Below are 18,764 nucleotides of genomic sequence, written 5' to 3'. Positions count from 1 at the left end.
GAGAGAAGAACTTAAATGTTCTCATACAAAAAAGAAGTACAGAAAGTTACATAGTAGGTATAAGAGATATAAGTAATCAGGTTGAAAAATCTTCTCCCTAAAAAAAATACATTTTTTGACATTCCTATGGGCAAGCTATGGATCTCATTATAGTCATTACTTGTCACATAGATGGTCTCACGATGTGTGAACCATTTCAATTAAGTAAAAAGTGAAGTTACAGGCACATGATTGTCACTTATCTTCTCGAAGATCCTGAGACCTGATGTCTCTCCTACAATGTGTAAGTAGTCTACACCATAGGTAAAATATGTGCCTTGAATTAAATTAATCTCCTTGCTTCAGCATTCTGAACTATGCATGTTCTTCATGCTAGCAAATATGTCCACTTTAGAAGGCAAAGGCTATCAAGATTTCATTTCTCTACGAATTGCCCCTCAAGACATGAAGCTTAATACCATCAAAAGGATTGAGTCTTTGATAATGAAGAACCCCTATATTTTATAGTTGAGTAAATGTCTCAACCATAAAAACCACTTCCTTGGAAATAGCACAGAACAGATGCAGACACAGCAGCTGTCAAAGCTTAAGCAGCTGCATATCTGAGGGTTTACAGGTGGAAGGGAAAGTGGGGTGGGGGGTGGGGAATCGGAGACTAGCTACAGTAAGGTTATGGTCCTTTGGCGTTGAAAGGAGTGTGTTCTTACAAACTCGCTCTTTGCTTTATCTTATCTGGACAAAAAAGTAAACAGAAAATTCTCATTACCTTTCAATGTCAGTGAGCCTGGAGGAGTCCCGGAATCCTTTGGCAAAAGGGTTGCTATCTATTTTCAGCTTGGTTATCTGGAAAGGAATGAATGGGTAACAAGACAACATCATTTCCTAGGTCAAGGAAGTAAAATCAGAAATAAAGAGTTTGTTCATTTTCCATGCCAGCCCAGCAATACTTAATATCTCTCAGGATTGGGAGAAGGGTGGAGAGTGACAGAGAAGTTCACAGGAGGGATGGATCACAGCCCAGTGGGACAGCTGATCAGGGAAGGCCTCAGAGAGGAGGGATTTGAAGACTGATTGGTCCTAGGGAACAGTCTGAAGGCCAACATATAGAGAGAGACAAACGGTGGGGGTGGTGCTTTGTGAACATCGTGGCTGCTCTGCGAAGTGTTTAAGAGGGCAGTGAGGGAGGGACTTGAATTCAGTGCTGTCTAGGCCAGCATTGGTGGGTAATGAGGAATAAAAAAAAAATGTTGCCTCAGGCTGCCTTGGCAGCATCATTTGTGAGTCCTATAGGCACATACATATACCATAATGGATAAAAAGATAAAATGGCCAATAATAGCTTCATGTTCAATACTATATTGAAATCCATGTCACAAATACATGATAGAAAGCTTTCAGAGTATAATTTACCCCGTTCCCCTTTCCATCTAACTAAATTAGAATCAGTCGTTTGTTATCCTCCCACACCAAGCTATTTATAGACCCTGTGCTTATACAGAAAAAAAAATTCTCTATTAAGAATCATAGTCTGAAGCATTGAGTATCTACAATGTGCTAGTCATAATTCCTGCAGTATTAATATTAATGTAAAAAGATCCATCAAGTCATATGCACTGTCCATCCAAAGAAACAGACTATCAGGTTATAAAGCAAAAAAATTAAGGAAACAATTATTAAAGGACACCTGACTTGTAAATTGCACGACTAGAGCCAAGAAGAATCCAGGAAGACCGAAACACAGCTAATCGACATCTGAATTACAACCACAGACACCTTTATACAGAGTCATAGGTGATTGGTATCAAAACAAGAACCCATGTTAATCTTTAGAGAGAGATGCACAAAACAGCCTTAACTTGGGAAAAAACTCATGATTGAGGCACATCGTCCTCATAAGCACTAAACGATGAAAACAGAGAGCCTGAAATACTCTTTTGCCAAAATGCAACTTTTCCTCTGATCAGGGGGTATCTGCTGTTCATTTTCAGTAACACCTGAAGAACTGCTTTTTTCATTACAAAAGAAAGGCATTTTTTTTCCATTTTGAGTTTTCTAAATGCGAACTAACCAACGTACAAGCTGCAAAGAAGCTGTTTGCCACATGCAAACTAGAACTTACCCTGTTAGCCTATCCAGAGACTGCACTTCTCTTCCATGAACAATGGCAAGATCTAAGATTGATTACTGGATACTATTAACTCTTAAGAGTAATCCACAATATCTCAAAAATGCTCAGTTTTAGCCTTGTCACTCTAGTGCAGCCCCCCCCCCCAAATTCACTAATTTCCTTTTCAGCTTAGTTAATGGACATGGTAAATAAGGAAGGTAATAAGTAAGAAAACTGTTCTTAGTGAATCACAACAGCTAACTTAAGTTTGCATAAAAAGAAATACCCAGGAACCTCTGAGGTTGCCTCTAAAGGGTGGCCGCCTGGGGTTCACAGAGAACCTTCCCTAACTCAGCCACTACTTCCATAGCCATAGAGTTCTCACAGCTCAAGCCTGTTTTAGTCATTCTTTCAGACCAGGATTTAGGTTTGGGGTTTTTTTGTTTGTTTTGTTTTGTTTTTTAGAGATAGAGTATGCAAGTGAGTGAGAGGCAGAGAGAGAGAATCCCACAAGGGGCAGAGAGAGAGAGAGAAAGAGATAAAGGGAGATGTGGGGCTCACCCTGAAGTGGGGCTCGAGCTCACCTGATGCAGGGCTGAAATTCATGAACTGTGAGATCATGACCTGAGCATGAGTCAGATGCCTAACAGACTAAACCACCCAGGCACCCCAGGATTTAATTTTGAAGGTCAATTTTCAGGATAAAGGAGAATATTTTCATTTGTTTGAAATAAACTGTAAACATCCTTTAAAGCACAATTCCTATATTCTTAAAAACACCAACAAGATTTTTAAATCCTCAGACAGGACCTGTGTCTCTTTCTATTGAATGATTGTCAGTTAAATGCTTTCTATTTCTAAAGTGCCTTATAGTTCATGAAAATGTTTTCACAATAATTCACCAACAAGTATTTAGTGAGGACCGATTACCTATCCTACACTATGCTAAATGTTGGATAGTGCAAAGATGAAGAACACGTGGTCCCTGCCCTAATGGAGCTTAAAATTCCAAGGCACAAAGCAGAGGGATACATAGCTTCCCGGAACTGACGGTGACTTACAAGCCACTAAAGATGTGGCACCACAGCCACTGCAGTGCTAGTGATGTTAAGGGTGAACTAAACCCAGGTGAAAATTTCAAACTGAAACTGTGAGATAGCACAGAAAAGGCTTCCTTCAAGCTCAATTCCTATTAGCTAATGAATAAAATTTAATAGTGAATAGATCTGATGGAAAAACTAATTTTGAAAGAAGTTCTTTTACAGCCATTCCAAATGTGAATACCAAGCTTTGTTTGAGTCTTTACAAACGAACAGAAAGTATGATCTATCTGGTATCATGATTAAAGGGCTGTTGATCTGCTCTGTTCCTGTAAAGGATTTTGAAAATTGTATTTTCTGTTCTTCATTATTTTCAAAAGGTAAAGACTATTGGCTCAGAATGTGAGGACTGTGGTAGAAAGTAAATACCCTAAGCATGTGGGTGTTGTTCGAGGGATACGTCACCGTATCTAATATAACCGCCAAAACTCTGAAGAAGTGAATTACATTCAACCGGTTTTCAGATTTCTTTGGGATTTTCTTTCATTATTAGAACTTTGTATTTTATTTTGTTTTAATGTTTATTTATTTTTGAGAGAGAGAGAGAGAGCAAGAGAGAGCATGAGCAGGGGAGGGGCAGAGAGAGAAGTGGACAGAGGATATGAAGCGGGCTCTGTGCGGACAGCCCAATGGAGGGCTCAAACTCATGAACCATGAGATCATGACCTGAGTCGGAAGTCATAGGCTTAATCAACTGAGCCACCCAGGCATCCCAGAATTTTCTAGTTCCAGTATCTTTTCCCTCCCTTTCATAATCCCCAGGCAGATCAATGGTAGCTTTTTTTCTTCACATTTTGATAGATTTTCAAAACTACAGGAAGGGTTTCAAGAATAGTACAAGTACTCTCATACACCTAAATTTACCAATTGGTTATAGCAATGGTTTGACTTTAGAGTGCTAATTAGAAAAGGAGCTCAAGACAACAAACAACTATTTACTTTCTCTATAGACCATTTTACCAAATGTCAGGGAAAATAATTACTTTTGGAGGTCAGAGGGAATAATGCTGAATGGATGTCTAATTACTAAACTTGTAAGAGGGCCCTGGATTACCACTACTATCCTGAACAGGTTTTATGGGGTACTGATTAGCAGCACAACGACCAGGAGTTAAATTTCTTAATGCACCCGCAGTGCTCACAGTGGGTAGCACTAGTCTCCGAGTTTGCTGCAGTATCCACAATAAGACCTCAGAAATGTTTGTTGAAGACTGTTTCAAGAACAAGCAATATGAAATAGGATTTCATCTTTTTATCAGTGACAGACTAGCAAAACTCTTCTTGGATTGACATAAATAGCATTTCATTTTGTTTTCTAATTTTAAAATAAAATAATTTTTAAATAGCAAGGTTTTAACATTCTAGGTAATAATGCAGTTTTAAAAGGTCAGGCATAGATTTGATTCCATGGACATTCCAATAAAAACTAGTAGTTACACAGAAAGACGTTCATTTCTGAAAACAGAGTTGTATACCCCTTTGTGAAATTTGGGATAAATGAAAAAGTTATACATCTGAGAACTAGTGAGAGAAAGGACTTGAGTTACGGACAGTGATCTCAGCCGGACACCATTTCATCTGTTCCCTAACACAGAATCCCCATTACTACGTGTAACGCTGTGGAACAGGATCATTCACGTCAAGGGTAATACTATATAAAAGGATCCCCAAATAGTGAACTACCAAATATAATATGTTAGAAATAAAATGAAACTACAGGTATAGTTTACAATTCAAAAACAAAATTTAAAAGCTGCAATGTTTATGGGGCGCCTGGGAGGCTGAGTCAGTTAAGCGTCTGGCTTCAGCCCAGGTCATGATCTCACAGTTTGTGGGTTTGAGCCCCACATCAGGCTCTGTGCTGACAGCTCAGCGCCTGGAGCCTGCTTCAGATTCTGTGTCTCCCTCTCTCTCTGTGACCCTCCCCTGCTCACGCTGTCTCTCTCTTCTCTTTCTCTCTCAAAAATAAATAAAACATTTTTTAAAAAGCAGCGATGTTTTTCATTTTGTGGCGAAAAGCAGTAAGGGGCAGGTTTCCTGCAATCTGGTGGCTGCCTGCACTTAGGCAAATCACGACGACTCCAGGCCATAATACACTCCGGTTTCTTCATCAGTTATCTTAATTGAATACATTTCTTTTTTTTTTTTTTTTTAAGTAGACTTTTCGCCCAGTGCAGAGCCCAACACCGGGCTTGAACTCATGACCCTGAGATCAAAACCTGAGCTGAGATCAAGGGTTGAACACTTAACCAACGGAGCCACCCAGGCTCCCCAAACATAATGCATTTCTTAGCCCCCCCCTGCAAGAAATCACTCTCTTAACATCTCCTTTATCTACAGATAATAAATGTATCCATAACTGAAGAGTGGATTTTGATACAGCCACTGCACCGAGGAGAAGGGAACCTTTCCCAGTGATTATGACTCCATGTGATATCACTGGACTCTAAATCCAGCTGAGGTTCCCAGCCATAAGGAGAAATTGGCCCTCAGAGACCATTTCTCCAACTAGCAGGAAAAGATCTGTCCAAAGGCATTTAAAATTGAAACCTGACCTACACTTCAACTCCACAGCAATGGTCTGCCTGCTCAAAAACAGTGTGTGACCTTTAAATCTTAAATTATAGTTTGTTGAAAGTGGAATGTATTTAGTTTTTATCTAATAATGTAAAGAAATGCAATCATTTCCTCACAAAAACTAGAGGACAAAAAGCAACAAAAGTCCCATTTTCATTACTTGCAAATAAAACTACCAGCTACATATAGAAGCTTTTTCACAAATTCTGTTGAAAACTGATTTCACTTTTAACTGATATAAAAATAACAGTTCTCTCTGCAGTTTAAGATAAAGGTGATCCTCAATGTGAACTTTTAAATCTCCCTCTCTTCTCTTTCTATTCTTTGTGCACAAAAAAATTCTAATACTTCTGCTAAGTACTTGTTTATTTCCTACATATTTATTTTATTGTATATCTACTATAGGGAAATAGTACACAGCATGGTAGAGTTGAGAAAATGCAGTAGATGTGGAGACGCCGAGAAAGAATCAAGGATAAATTTAGAAAATTGCTTAAGACTGAGGAAAATATTATCCCCCAAAGTGCTTTATTCTCCCCCATATCTGTTTATTGAACATGAATTTTGATTGGTCTTATGAGGTTATAAGCCATTTACAAAACTGGCTTATTAGCATACCAAATTAAAATCTTTGACTATTACCCAAATTTCAAATATAAATATTGCATGGGAATTATGGCTTTAAAGGTAGATGTAAAGAAATAAACTCAGACACAGCAGATCTATTGAAAAAATTAGTTTTGAATTTAATCAATCCTATTAAAGGTTATTTAGCAATGAAGTGATAATTCTAGTCATACTATTCTTTTTACTTACTGATGCAGTGAATGATAGCTAAGATGGTAACTGGATTTTAAGCCCACTTATAATCTCAATTAGAAATAAACATTTGCAAGAGGAAAAACTAGTGTTAGATGTGTTTATTAGTATCTTGGTCTATTTTAATGCATTTTTCAAATTCATTTTCTAAACCTTGACACTGTCAATGGTCATTTCCTTAGGCCTGTAGTCTAGCATGATGCCAACAAAAAGGAGAATCTCAGTTTTTTTATATACAAAATGGGTCTCGTGGGGTCTTCTTTAGGAGGCAAGTGTCAAAATTAAACGAGATACTGAGAAAAATGTGAGAGATTTTTCTAAATTAAAAAGTAATAAACCCAAACCATGAACTGTAGTTGGATCCTAGTTAAGAGCAGGTAAATAAAAGATTATAAAAAACATTTGTTGGTCCATCCTGGAAATTTTAGTATGAACTGAATTTTAGAAGACATTAAGGCATAATTCTTATTAATTTTCTTAGCTGTGATAAAGATACTGTGCTTACAAAAATAATATTCTTATTGTCAGTATATACTTGTAGAAGTATTTGCAGGTAAAGTATCATGATGTACGCAACTTAGTTTCAAATGACTGAGGGGAGGAGAAAAGTACATACAGAGAAATAGGGCAGGTGAGGTCCAGCAAATTTGGCAAAATGTTAATTGCTGAATCTGAGTACAGAGTACATAGGGTTCATTTTACTATTTATTTAACTTTTGGATACTTGGTTTTTTAAATGCTTTTTTCAAAGTTAAAATACAGTGTAATATTAGTTTCAAGTGTATAATATAGTAATCCAACACTTCCATACAATACCCGGGGCTCATCATAGCAAGTGTGCACCTTAATCTCCATCACCAATTTAACTCAGACCCCCACCCACCTCCCCTCTAGGAACCATCCAGTTTCTTCTCTATAATTAAGAATCTGTTTCTTGGTTTGTCTCTCTTTTTTCCCTTTGCTTTTTGTTTGTTTGTTTGTTTGTTTCTTAAATTCCACACATGAGTGAGATAGTATGGTATTTGTCTTTGACTGACTTATTTCACTTAGCACAGTACTCTCTAGCTCCATCCATGTCATTACAAATGGCAAGATTTCATTCTTTTCTATGGCTAAATAACATTCCATTATATATATGTAATTATATATAATGATATACACACACATATATACGTATGCATGCATATTCATGGACTGATTTATGGATAAAGAAAATGTGGTAGCGCATACACACATGCGCGCGCACACACACACACACACACACACACACACACACTGCATTTTCTTTATCCATTCATCAGTCGATGGACACTTGGGCTGTTTCCATTATTTTGGCTACTGTAGGTAATGCTGCTATAAACACTGGGGTGCATGTATCCCTTTGAAATAGTATTTTAGTATTCTTTAGGTAAATATCACTTTTGAGTATTTGAAATTTTTTCTAATTAGAAAGTTCAGTGGAAAAAAATTAAATGAGAGAGTGTCATTAAAGTGTCTAGCTCCTATTAGCTGATGGTTTAGGATGATTACTATCTGATGACACCGGCTTCTCTGCAGAGTGCACAGTGCCCCGCACGCGGCAGGTGAGGAGGGGGTGGTGTCGGTGTTTCAGATTCCCGGAGAAACAGTATCAGTGTTTTAGACCTCCGTAGGCATCAATCTACACCCAACTTTTTAGCTGGGGCATTCTCTGGAGGCATCTACTCTTGTGCTGTTACCTTAAGAGATGACTAAAAAATTTTAAGACGTTACTCTTACTTTAAGATAATTAGTATAATAGGGGTGCCTGGGTGGCTCTGTTAAGCATCTGACTTTGGCTCAGGTCATAATCTCATGGCTTTGATTTTGAGCCCCACATCAGACTCCACACTGACAGTGCAGAGCCTGCGTGGAAATCTCTCTCTCCTTCTCTCTCTGCCCCACCTCCACTCACACACACACACACTCTCTCTCTTAAAACATATAAATCAACTTTAAAAAGAAAAAAAAAGATAGTGTGATACCATTTGTGCCTTTATTTATCTTATTATAAATATGTGCCACTAACACGTTACAATCCAAAAGGTGACAGATCTTCTTGGGACACTCCAGAGACAGTCCAAGAGTAGCCACATGCCTTATTTATAGAGCGCCTTACTATTTCCAAAGGCATGTTTACACACAGCACTTCATTTGATTCTCACGGCAATTCTCAAGATGTTCTGGGCAGTTCTTAGCCCCAGTTTACAGGTAGGGAAAATGGCAGTCACAGTGGAGAAGTGAAATCTACCCCAAGTCACACAGAAATTATAGGTGCTTCTGTCTTACAAACACACATCCACTCCTGCCTTTTGCTCACATCCCCTCTCTGGGTGCCCATTTCCTCATCTGTGTAGGGCTCCCCGGGCTTCCAGCTCCAGCTTCTTGCTTTTCCTGAGAAACTCAACACCGTATCTCCTCTGGCTGACCTCCCACTCTGGACTCCAAGCCATCTACCAGGCACACCTTGCAAACCTTCATCCACAAAACAGAACAACATCCAAACAAGAGGAGAGCAACAGTCCTAGCTATTTTAAAGCTAATCAAATAAAAGCAAGATACAAAGACCTAGAGAGGCCTTTATTTGTCAAACCAAATTTCTTAAGTAAACTGAATGAGTTCCTTTTACTGAAGTAGTTCAAAAGGAATTCCAATTTTGGTCCTTCCTGACTATGGGAAAGTTTCTTATCCTCTCTTAAGTTCAGCTTCCTCACTACAGAATATTCCAATTACCCCCAGCCTTCAAAGTTATGCTGACCAAAAAATAAGAAAATATATGAGGCTGTATCTAATAGCACCTAGCCCTTAGTTAAGACTTTGATAGTTACTTATTAAGTTGGACTAAACCTTATAGGTAAAGAAATGCATAAGCTTGAAATGTGATACATAACAAAGAGTAGAAAGTATAAAACTCAAATATTATAAATTGGGTATCTTAATGTTAATTAAACATATACTGCTTACATGTTCCGGTTTACTATCTAAATAGACATTTAAAATCATTCTACCAGAACAACCTTAAATTACACTGAATAAGCCTCACAAAAATATCTAGAATATCAGTAGTTTGGGTAGTTGGCTGGAATATGTGGTTAGTGTGGCAGAAAAACTGAACCTCCAAATTTTATGAAGAAATGGGTGTGTGGTTATATGTATCATGAGGCTTTAGCAGAAAGAGAAAAAGGAAGTAGTTGACGCTCTCAAGAACAAAATTTGAGAAGGCAGATAGGGCAGATTTATGGGGATAGTGGGCAGTAAAGAACCTAAGAGTATAAAGATTCTAGAAAAGACGACATAATACAGACCTTCATAACCTTGAACCATGGTCATTCAACACACTTAGAGGTCCTGGGGCTGATACTCAATAGCACTTACCAAAGTGAACCTTGATGTTGAGTTCTGGGATCGCCCTTCTCTCCATGAAAATGAAAACAGCTCCTAAATCTTTACCTTATTTAGGAAATAAATGACAAATGCTGAACTCACCAGTTGATTCTGGTAGGCAGTGACTGCTGTGAAAACGGTCTCTGGAAAAATGAATGTTCTGAATTCTTCAGACTTCAGATTGAGCAACGAGGCTGTGTGGTCTTTCTTCTTAATGATGTGCACCCGTGGCTGGTACTTGTGCATGGAGTTCAAAATTATCTACAAATAAGAGACGGGACATACTAAATATTAAGCATTTCTATGGCAAAAAAAGGACAAACTGCGATGAGGCAAAGAGAGAACCAAAAAATCTATGGTTTCAAATTTAAGTTTTAAGAGTAGGATCCACCTTTTCCACTGTTTAAAAAAATTTTTTTTTAAGTTTACTTATTTTTGAGAGACAGAGAAAGACAGAGCATGAGCAGGGGAGGGGTAGAGAGAGAGGGAAACAGAGAATCTGAAGCAGGCTCCAGGCTCTGAGCTGTCACCACAGAGTCTGACACGGGGCTCAGACCCATGAACCCTGAGATCATGACCTGAGCCGAAGTCAGACACTTAACCAACTGAGCCACCCAGGCGCCCCCAGCCTTTCCATTCTTAAGGCAAATCATTTTCACAGGATGCTGCAGAGACATAGTGTGAAATCACATTTTACCAAGGGTCCTTTCTAAAGGATGATGGGGGAAAAGTCATCTGAAGGATCAGTTCATTTTTTGGTAATCAAGTCTTTAAAATATTTTTGTTAGTCTGGTTAGACTGAAGGATATATGTCTACATTTTCTAAATTAAGAACTTACATATTCTAGGAGGACAGACTGTTATTTACAGTAGTAGAGGAGAATAAAAAGAATTTTAAAAGGCTATGTGGTATTAGACCTTAGAGTGCAGAATCTGTTACTTTCTAGCTCCTGAATCTTGAGCCAAGTGATCTCACCTCTCCAACTTTGTTTTCTTACATGCAAAAACGTACTAATGTCACAGGGATGTGGTGAGGATAAGATGATGTCACCTCTCATAAATAGCAAATAGGAAGTGCTCAGTAAACCTTAGTAGTAGTAATAGTAGTAGTAGTAGTATTTCTGAGTCTTGTTGATTCCTGATCACAGTTCTAAACCAAACATGAATGACAGTGATGACCATCTTCAGTTCTACAGCTAGTAGAAGCTGCCCAATACTTAGAAACCATAAGCCTACTTTGATTAACAAGACAGTATTTCTCATGAATGTTTTAAATAAAATATAATGATGTGCCATTATGAAATCCAAGCAACAAAATTCATTTCTATATATAAAATTTTTTCTACATCTTCCTCCCTGCCACTCAGCTACCTAAATCTGCAAAATTGGGTATGTCCTGCCCGGGATAACAGGGCTCACACTGTAGGCCCTTCACCCCAAGGGCCTAGCAGAAAGCCTGGCTCTCCGGGGAGGCACATGATAGATACTGTGGCAGGAGTGCGATCAATGGCAGGTCGATGCACGTGATGGCTCCCTCGTCTTCTAGAATAAGAAGGGTGGGTGTGCCAGGTTAGTGTTTTTGCTGGTTTGCGGTAGCAGAGCTCAGCACTAGTCACTGTGGAATAATTTAGAGAATCAGTCTCTCTCTGTAACTTAAAGTTACAGGGCATTAACTGGCAATGAATTTAGAACATGCCATCCATTTATGATCCCAAACCTGAACAGGAATAACTAAAACAAATGAAAGCTTCAAATGAATGGAAATAGACTTTTAAAAAACCATCTCTTTATATGGTACATTTATTCCAAGGAGTTTAGGATATTTATGTTCACTCATAAAACTGACATAAACTCAAAATCAAACCAAACAAAAAAAACTGGAGTAAACTCAAAGTGACAAAACTAAACTCCTAACACTGACGTAAGAAAAAAACCTGGGTGTTGATTATATGTTGTAATAAGAAATTAGAAATAATTTTCACATACATTCTCTCTCTCTCTCTCTCTCTCTGTCTCTCTCTCTCTCTCTCACACACACACACACACACACACACACACACACACACACACACACACAATAGGAAAAGCCTTAAGCTTTAAATAATGTCCCTTCTCCCTTACTTATACCATACCAAGGCCAGTTTCCTTTGGGAAAAACTGCTGGAGAGGGTCCAACCTCAGACTGTATCTCAGACCCCAGGGCTCCTTGACTCTCTGCTCAAGATCTCATCAGGTTAAGGAACACTAATAAAAATGTGAACTTTTCTTCACTGAAGGACTAAATTCCCTGAAGTAAAAAATGTTTCCTGTTATAAAACTAAAAATGCATCTATAAGAAGAGCTTCTTCAGGACTAATTCAAAGAAATAGGCTAAACTCCACAGGATCTAAAAATCTTTCCTTGTAGTTTTCAGAACACACTCTTTATGGTGACAAGGGGTTATATTAAATAATAAAACTTTAAAGCTAAAATGGATATTAACAATCCTCTAAGACTAAACAATTTGTCAAGGTCTAATCTTGGCATAATCAGACTAGAACCCAGAGCTCCTGAAATACAGCTCGGTGCTATTCCCACCCATGAAGTTGGTATTAAAAGGAAACCATATTAATTCTGGACAGCTGATCTCAAAATGAATTCTCAAGTCTTTCTGGAAAGACTCAAACAGTGCTTCTCAAAGCTTCACGTATGGAAAATATCAGAACCATAAAAAATGTCATTTCTCCCTGCAAACATTTCAGTGGAGTCCAAGAAATTTTAATATGAATGACATTAAGAATGATCTGGCCTACAGAAAATGCCTCTCAGATACTCATCATTTTTAACCTGAAGAAAAAAATCCATCAATGAAAACATCTTTTAAAAAAAAAAACAGAAAAGGACAATTATCTCAACATTCTTAAAGATAAAAGTCAATTATCTTTTCCGATACATAAAAGAACAGAACCCCATTAACCTATTTGCAACATCCCACCAGTGCCACCAGCAGAGTCATGAGTTAACCTGGTTACTCTGATTGGGTCATGATAAACAAGGTCTCTTGTGGGCAAACGGATGGTGGAAATGCCGGACGTGATTTATTTGCTTCCAGTTCCAATCCAACTGTTTGAAACCATCTCTAAAACTCTCTAAGATATGCCTATTTATAACCAGCCTTTCTGAGAAAAGTTCTGAAACTTCTAAAGTGCACAGATCCAGTAAAAACTAAAACCTTAAGAAATAAGTGCCTTAGTAAAAGGGGAAGAGAGAGAATAAGTATATCAGAGAATCTAAGCCAAGGGAAGCAACCAACAAAATATCAATGTTCCTTCTGGCAACTAAGACAAACAAACAAACAAGCAAACAAACAAAAAGCCAGCACTCTTACCAAAAAGAAGTATGCAAGTCTAAAGTTCTCTTAGCATAAAATCTAAAACAACCTTTATTTAAGAGCACTGACCTCACAATTCCGTACAAAGCAGGCTTACCAAACATGTACAGGCCTGCATCAGTGGCTATTTGTGCTATTAACTACTGACAGGAGCTCAGAATTCCAATTTCTCTGTTTCCATATTTTGATGAACTCCTTATGACAGACACAAAATCAAATGTTTTATTTTTAATTTCAAGACCTCTCTGTGCTTTAATATTCCTAAGACTCTCTACAGCAGGGGTATATAATGAGTAAAGAGCACTTCCCCAAAGATATTTGGGCACAAAACCCTTTTGTTGTCTTGCATATCCCATGACCGTGTTCTATAAACACACTGTGAGGAACCCCCAAAGGAGACGTCAGTCCTGTTCCCTCTATGCTGTGTTATCTAATATACCACTGACAGAAACTAGAGGGTTAACCCAAGAATGGGACATAGTAGCATCCAGAATGTACATTCCCTTTGGTTGGTGCAGGTAGTAAAGTAATCGCAGTCTTAGGAAATTCATAATGCCGAAGGTCCCTGACTCTCTCGCATAGAAATGGCACACAGCATCCCTGTAAGTAATCTCTTAAGAGCAGTCAAAGTTCCCTGAAGAACAAATGGATAGTCTCAATGAATGACTCAGAGGTGGAGGATGGGATGGGGAGAGGGAAGGGAGGAAGAGATTTAGAGGGAGGAAGCTATGAGCAGCTCCTCCATTCACATAATCCAAGGCACCATACGTACATGGCCATGCTGATCCAGCTCATTGTTGGTGAGTTTCACCTTTTCAAAAGACACCATCTGCTTGAGCAGCTGCTCGCCGGTGAAAGGAGAGTCCGGGTGCACATACAGCCTAAGAAAATTATGAGAGATTTTTATTTAGACATTGAAAAAAATCTGTTCTCTGTGGGTTATAAAATACTGACTCTAAAGGAACACAAAAACTTCATATTAATGGTGAATTTTATTTGCCCCACATAATCCCAAATTTAAAAATATAACAATATCAAAATAGATCTAAAACATCTAAACATGTTTCTTTATGTACCAATCATCTAAAAGGAGTTTTACCTAAGAATTTTCAACTGTCTGTTTAGCAAGCCATTTTTAAAAGGTGAGTATTTTTCCATCTCTCTAATCAACTACTGGTCTGCTTCTGTAAAATATAAAATCTTATTTCCGTTGTTGGTATTTTCAAAAGAGAGATCAGCTTATATTAATTGTACAATGAGTTCCTAGTCTAAATACTGCTTAAAAAAAGAACAATGAAGGTATAAAGAACATAAAAAATGAAACAATTCTAGAGAATCCATCCATTTAAACTTGCAGATGACTCAGAGGTTTATAAATACAAAACAAACTAATTTTAATACAGCAGACGGGCTAACTTCTAACAGTTCACAGATCCCAGTCTGTTGTTTCTTCCAGTACCTTAAATACTGCGACTTTTATCTAGTTAAGTGCCCACTAAATGAGAGTGAAAATAAGCTGGTTAAACGTCACATTATTTAATGGATTTATTCATATACAACTTACGGGGGGGGCGGGGAGAGCTTTGATGGGAAAAAAAGTATTTATCATGTATTTGTCATTTATCAGCTGCTGTGTGCAAGTCAATCTTTTACTCAGTTACAGTTAGATGCAGGCCATTTGTCCTACCTGCAAAGTACTACACAAAGTACAACTCCTTCTAAATTCCAATCCTGATATTCACCAGCTATAAGCTTGTCTGAAGTCAGGCGAGATATAGAACTTGAGAAAGAAAAGGATGTATCCCTGATTTAATAGGACAAATCCCTTCATTCATTTAACAGGCTATTTATATCTCAATTTTATATAGGATCCTTATATCTTTAATTGAGGCAAAGTCAGTGGAAAAAAAATCACAAAGCATTTCCTTGCAGTATTTCTTAAAAAAAAAAAAAAATCAAGAAACCAGAAGTCTATGCCATACTTTGTCACAAAGAGGACTAGGAACAGACTTAGGTGCCCATACTGAAATGCTAAAGCCCACCAGAAGTAAAGGACAAAAAAGACCAACATCACTAGAAACGCTTACTAGACTCATATAAGAACTTCAAAGGCTTTTGGTGTATGTCTGTCTGTTGGTTTTGGAGAAGTGCTTAGAAATGCCTTCTAGGGGCACCTGGGTGGTTCAGTCGGTTAAGCATCCAACTTTGGCTCAGGTCATGATCTCATGGTTCGTGGGTTCAAGACCAGCGTCGGGCTCTGTCCTGACAGCTCAGAGCCTGGAGCCTGCTTCAGATTCTGTGTCTCCCTCTCTCTCTGACCCTCCCCTGGTTGCACTGTCTCTCTCTGTCTCTCAAAAATAAATAAAAACAGAAAAAAAAATTTTTTAATGCCTTTCAATCAAAATATATTCCTTGATGATACAATCATCATAAGGTTTCAAGTATACCACTCCAAGGCTTTAACTTTACACATGAAATTTTACTGACCAGTACCACATCCTACTGACCCCACCAAAAATGGTTCAAAAACATTTTAAAGTCCTAGAAGCTCATGAAACATTCCCTCTTTATCAATTCAACATTGGTCGTCACAATAATAAAGACTAACTAATTTAAATATCAAATTACTTTAAAGACAACAAAATGTCCTATGTGAAAATATAACATTTTTTTAAAAGATAACATTACATTAGAAAATGTATATATATCTTGCCCATTGTTGAGATCAAATGATACTGTCAAGCATTATTTCTTCTGATTAGGAACAACTGACTGGTTAACTTTCGTCTGAAATAAAATGTTTCAAGGAAGGAGAACCACAAGGAACTTCTATCATAGTACAAAAATCAGGGCGCCTGGGTGGCTCAGTCGGTTAAGCATCTGGCTTCGGCTCAGGTCATGATCTCATGGTCCGTGGGTTCGAGCCCCGCATCGGGCCCTGTGCTGACAGCTGGATCAGAGCCTGAAGCCTGCTTCAGATTCTGTGTCTCCGTCTCTCTCTCTCTGACCCTCCCCTGCTTGTGCTATCTCTCTGTCTCTCAAAAATAAATAAAAAAAAACAAAAACGAAAACAAAAATGATCACTTCCCGTGTTCTCCACCTTGCCTTAGGGAGCTCTAAAACACAACACTATTTGTTTTAACAATAATAAAGAACATTTGCTTAAAATAGCTAGAATATTTCTATCCTATAACACAGCAAACACTTATTTAATATCAATATAAATATACTGAAGTAGGATGAATGGAAAAAAGCATACAGGAAGCCCCTCCTCTCTCAAGTCCCCCAGGACTTAAAATTCCAGCAATAGCTTAAACATGCTGCAGTTAAGATAGTGTATTGGTACGTGCTTTCTTTCTCCAACCAGAACAGATTAGTAACATAAACAAGGCATGTCATATTTCCAAAGTCCTGCTGGCCCGCACCAGCTCCTCATACCTTCAGATAGGAGGAAAACACACACTAAATAAGAGCGATTAACTTCTCAGAGGAAAGACTTTGGGGAGAGAAAAAAGAAGATTTGCTTGTAAAAATGGTTAGAATACTGCTAAAATTCTCTCTCTCTCTGTCTCTCTCTCTCATTTAAAAAGATTTTGTAAAGTTTATTAGTAAGCTTGAGAGTAGTATGAACCGGCTATTTAACAATAAATAGTGAAGAATATTAATTATAATCATTTTAAAATCTACTATAAACAGGTGAATCTTGCTCTTTTTTTAAAAAAATGCTATACCCATTTTTTTTTTTAAAAATTCTTAGTCCTGCTATTTAGTATTTTTTTTTAAATACTGATTTGGAAGGGTTGGGAAGATGTTCTTCCTAGTCTCCTGCGGGAATGGAAAACTCTGAGGCTTCCTTTAATCTTTTCTCCAGTGTATTTAGCATACTGTAAGCTCAATAATGTGATCAGTGACTAAGTAAGCTTAATATTCCATCTGAACTAGAACGTGTAAATTGTCTGTTTGTTCTGTGCCTTGACTAAAACTCCAGACTAGATACTTACAAAGAACCAACCAAACTTCAGAGTTCCTAAATCTGTACATGTAAATAAATTCTTCAATCTGATAGGAACTTCCAACCAATTACAAAAATTAGATAATCATAAAACAACTTAAAATCAGTGAGGCTTGCCTTTAGAACCCTAAATGTAAAGTCCACTAATAGCCTTTGCTGGTATTAAAGTATGCAGTTACATTTCTATAACTTTAGCTATTACTATTTACGTAAGCTAATACACACACCCTCTCCCCAGAAGGCTAATTTGGACAAAGCAACAATAAAAAGCAGCATGTGATTTTTTAAACACAGTTCTCCTTCAAAAACATTATTACCAATGAAAGCACAAAAATAAACATATATGATCCCTAACATATTGAGTAATGTTTTGTGTAAAATAATATTAACCTGTTGTTGAATTACATCCACCCACTGAAATTATTATGGAGAAGGGGTAAAAAACCAGCTTGCTTTTCTTACTTAAAATTTCAGAGTCCTTTACTGGTCAAAAACAAATGCATTTCACCAAAATGATGTTTACTGTGTGCAGATGTTACCAATATTATTAAAAAGTACTTATATGAACAACCACTTTACTAAAACGCACTCTTTTAAAAAGGATTTTAGGGCCACCACTTCAGCAGTAAGTTTATTCAGTCTGGTGTTAAGTAGCCAACTAGAAATGAGACGGGTGCCATATGAAATGGGTCCGGATTTCTAATGAATATTCTAACTGAAATGAGGAATGCCTGGAAATGAATTATGAGGAATGATACCACTAAGGACAACGTTCTGGCTGTGCACAAACTCTGCCTTTCGCAGATATTTGGTACCGTCAATCCTGGAGCGTCTGGGCTCTGAATGCTCTCTACCAGAGCTCACCACTGTAAAAACAGAGCTGCTTAAAATGCAACCAGCCAGGATCACACTGCTTTCAGGGTTCATACGCACTGCATTTGCTCTGCCCGAAAATCTAGAGGCACAAACCTGGCTGGCAGTGGTGGGTCTGCCTTGCCAGCCACCAGCCAGGAGGACCGGTGGTAGGCGTAGCGGTACCTCTTGTTGTCCACGGGGACGATGTCCATCAGGACGATGTACTTGGCCTCAGGATCCACGCCGGAAAAGGATACTCGAATAGTGGGAAACATCCTCCTGACACGGGGAGACAAAGAGAATCGGCTGGAGCTCCAGGATGCTAATGAGCCAAGTGAATAAAAGAGGGAGGTCCAACTCCCTCCCCACTGACCCGCACACCCTTTCTGTTTCCACAGACCTGAGTAGGAGACCCTCCTTCTCCCACGCCTACATAATTTTAGGTGTCACCTTCACAGGAGTCCTCTTTGCTACATGAAAAGTTTTGTTTTGCTTTTTAATACCAGAAGGTCTGCGATTAGG

General features: G+C 38.1%; 1 protein-coding gene across 1 annotated transcript in view; it reads right to left on the bottom strand.

Moving 5' to 3' along the window:
• Nucleotides 1-18,764, bottom strand: part of TBX20 (T-box transcription factor 20) — a 55,719-nt gene that overhangs the window by 33,428 nt on the left and 3,527 nt on the right. The window contains exons 2-5 of the mRNA XM_029918374.1: nucleotides 18,357-18,564; nucleotides 14,148-14,256; nucleotides 10,108-10,266; nucleotides 767-843 (exon numbers count right to left, since the gene is read on the bottom strand). Of these exons, the coding sequence (XP_029774234.1) occupies nucleotides 767-843; nucleotides 10,108-10,266; nucleotides 14,148-14,256; nucleotides 18,357-18,564 (553 nt within the window). The remainder of the gene's footprint in view (nucleotides 1-766; nucleotides 844-10,107; nucleotides 10,267-14,147; nucleotides 14,257-18,356; nucleotides 18,565-18,764) is intronic.

Source organism: Suricata suricatta, chromosome 2 (assembly GCF_006229205.1).
Source record: "Suricata suricatta isolate VVHF042 chromosome 2, meerkat_22Aug2017_6uvM2_HiC, whole genome shotgun sequence".
NCBI lineage: Eukaryota > Metazoa > Chordata > Mammalia > Carnivora > Herpestidae > Suricata > Suricata suricatta.
Note: the sequence above shows the minus strand (reverse complement) of the source record. Positions and strands in the feature narration are given on the sequence as shown.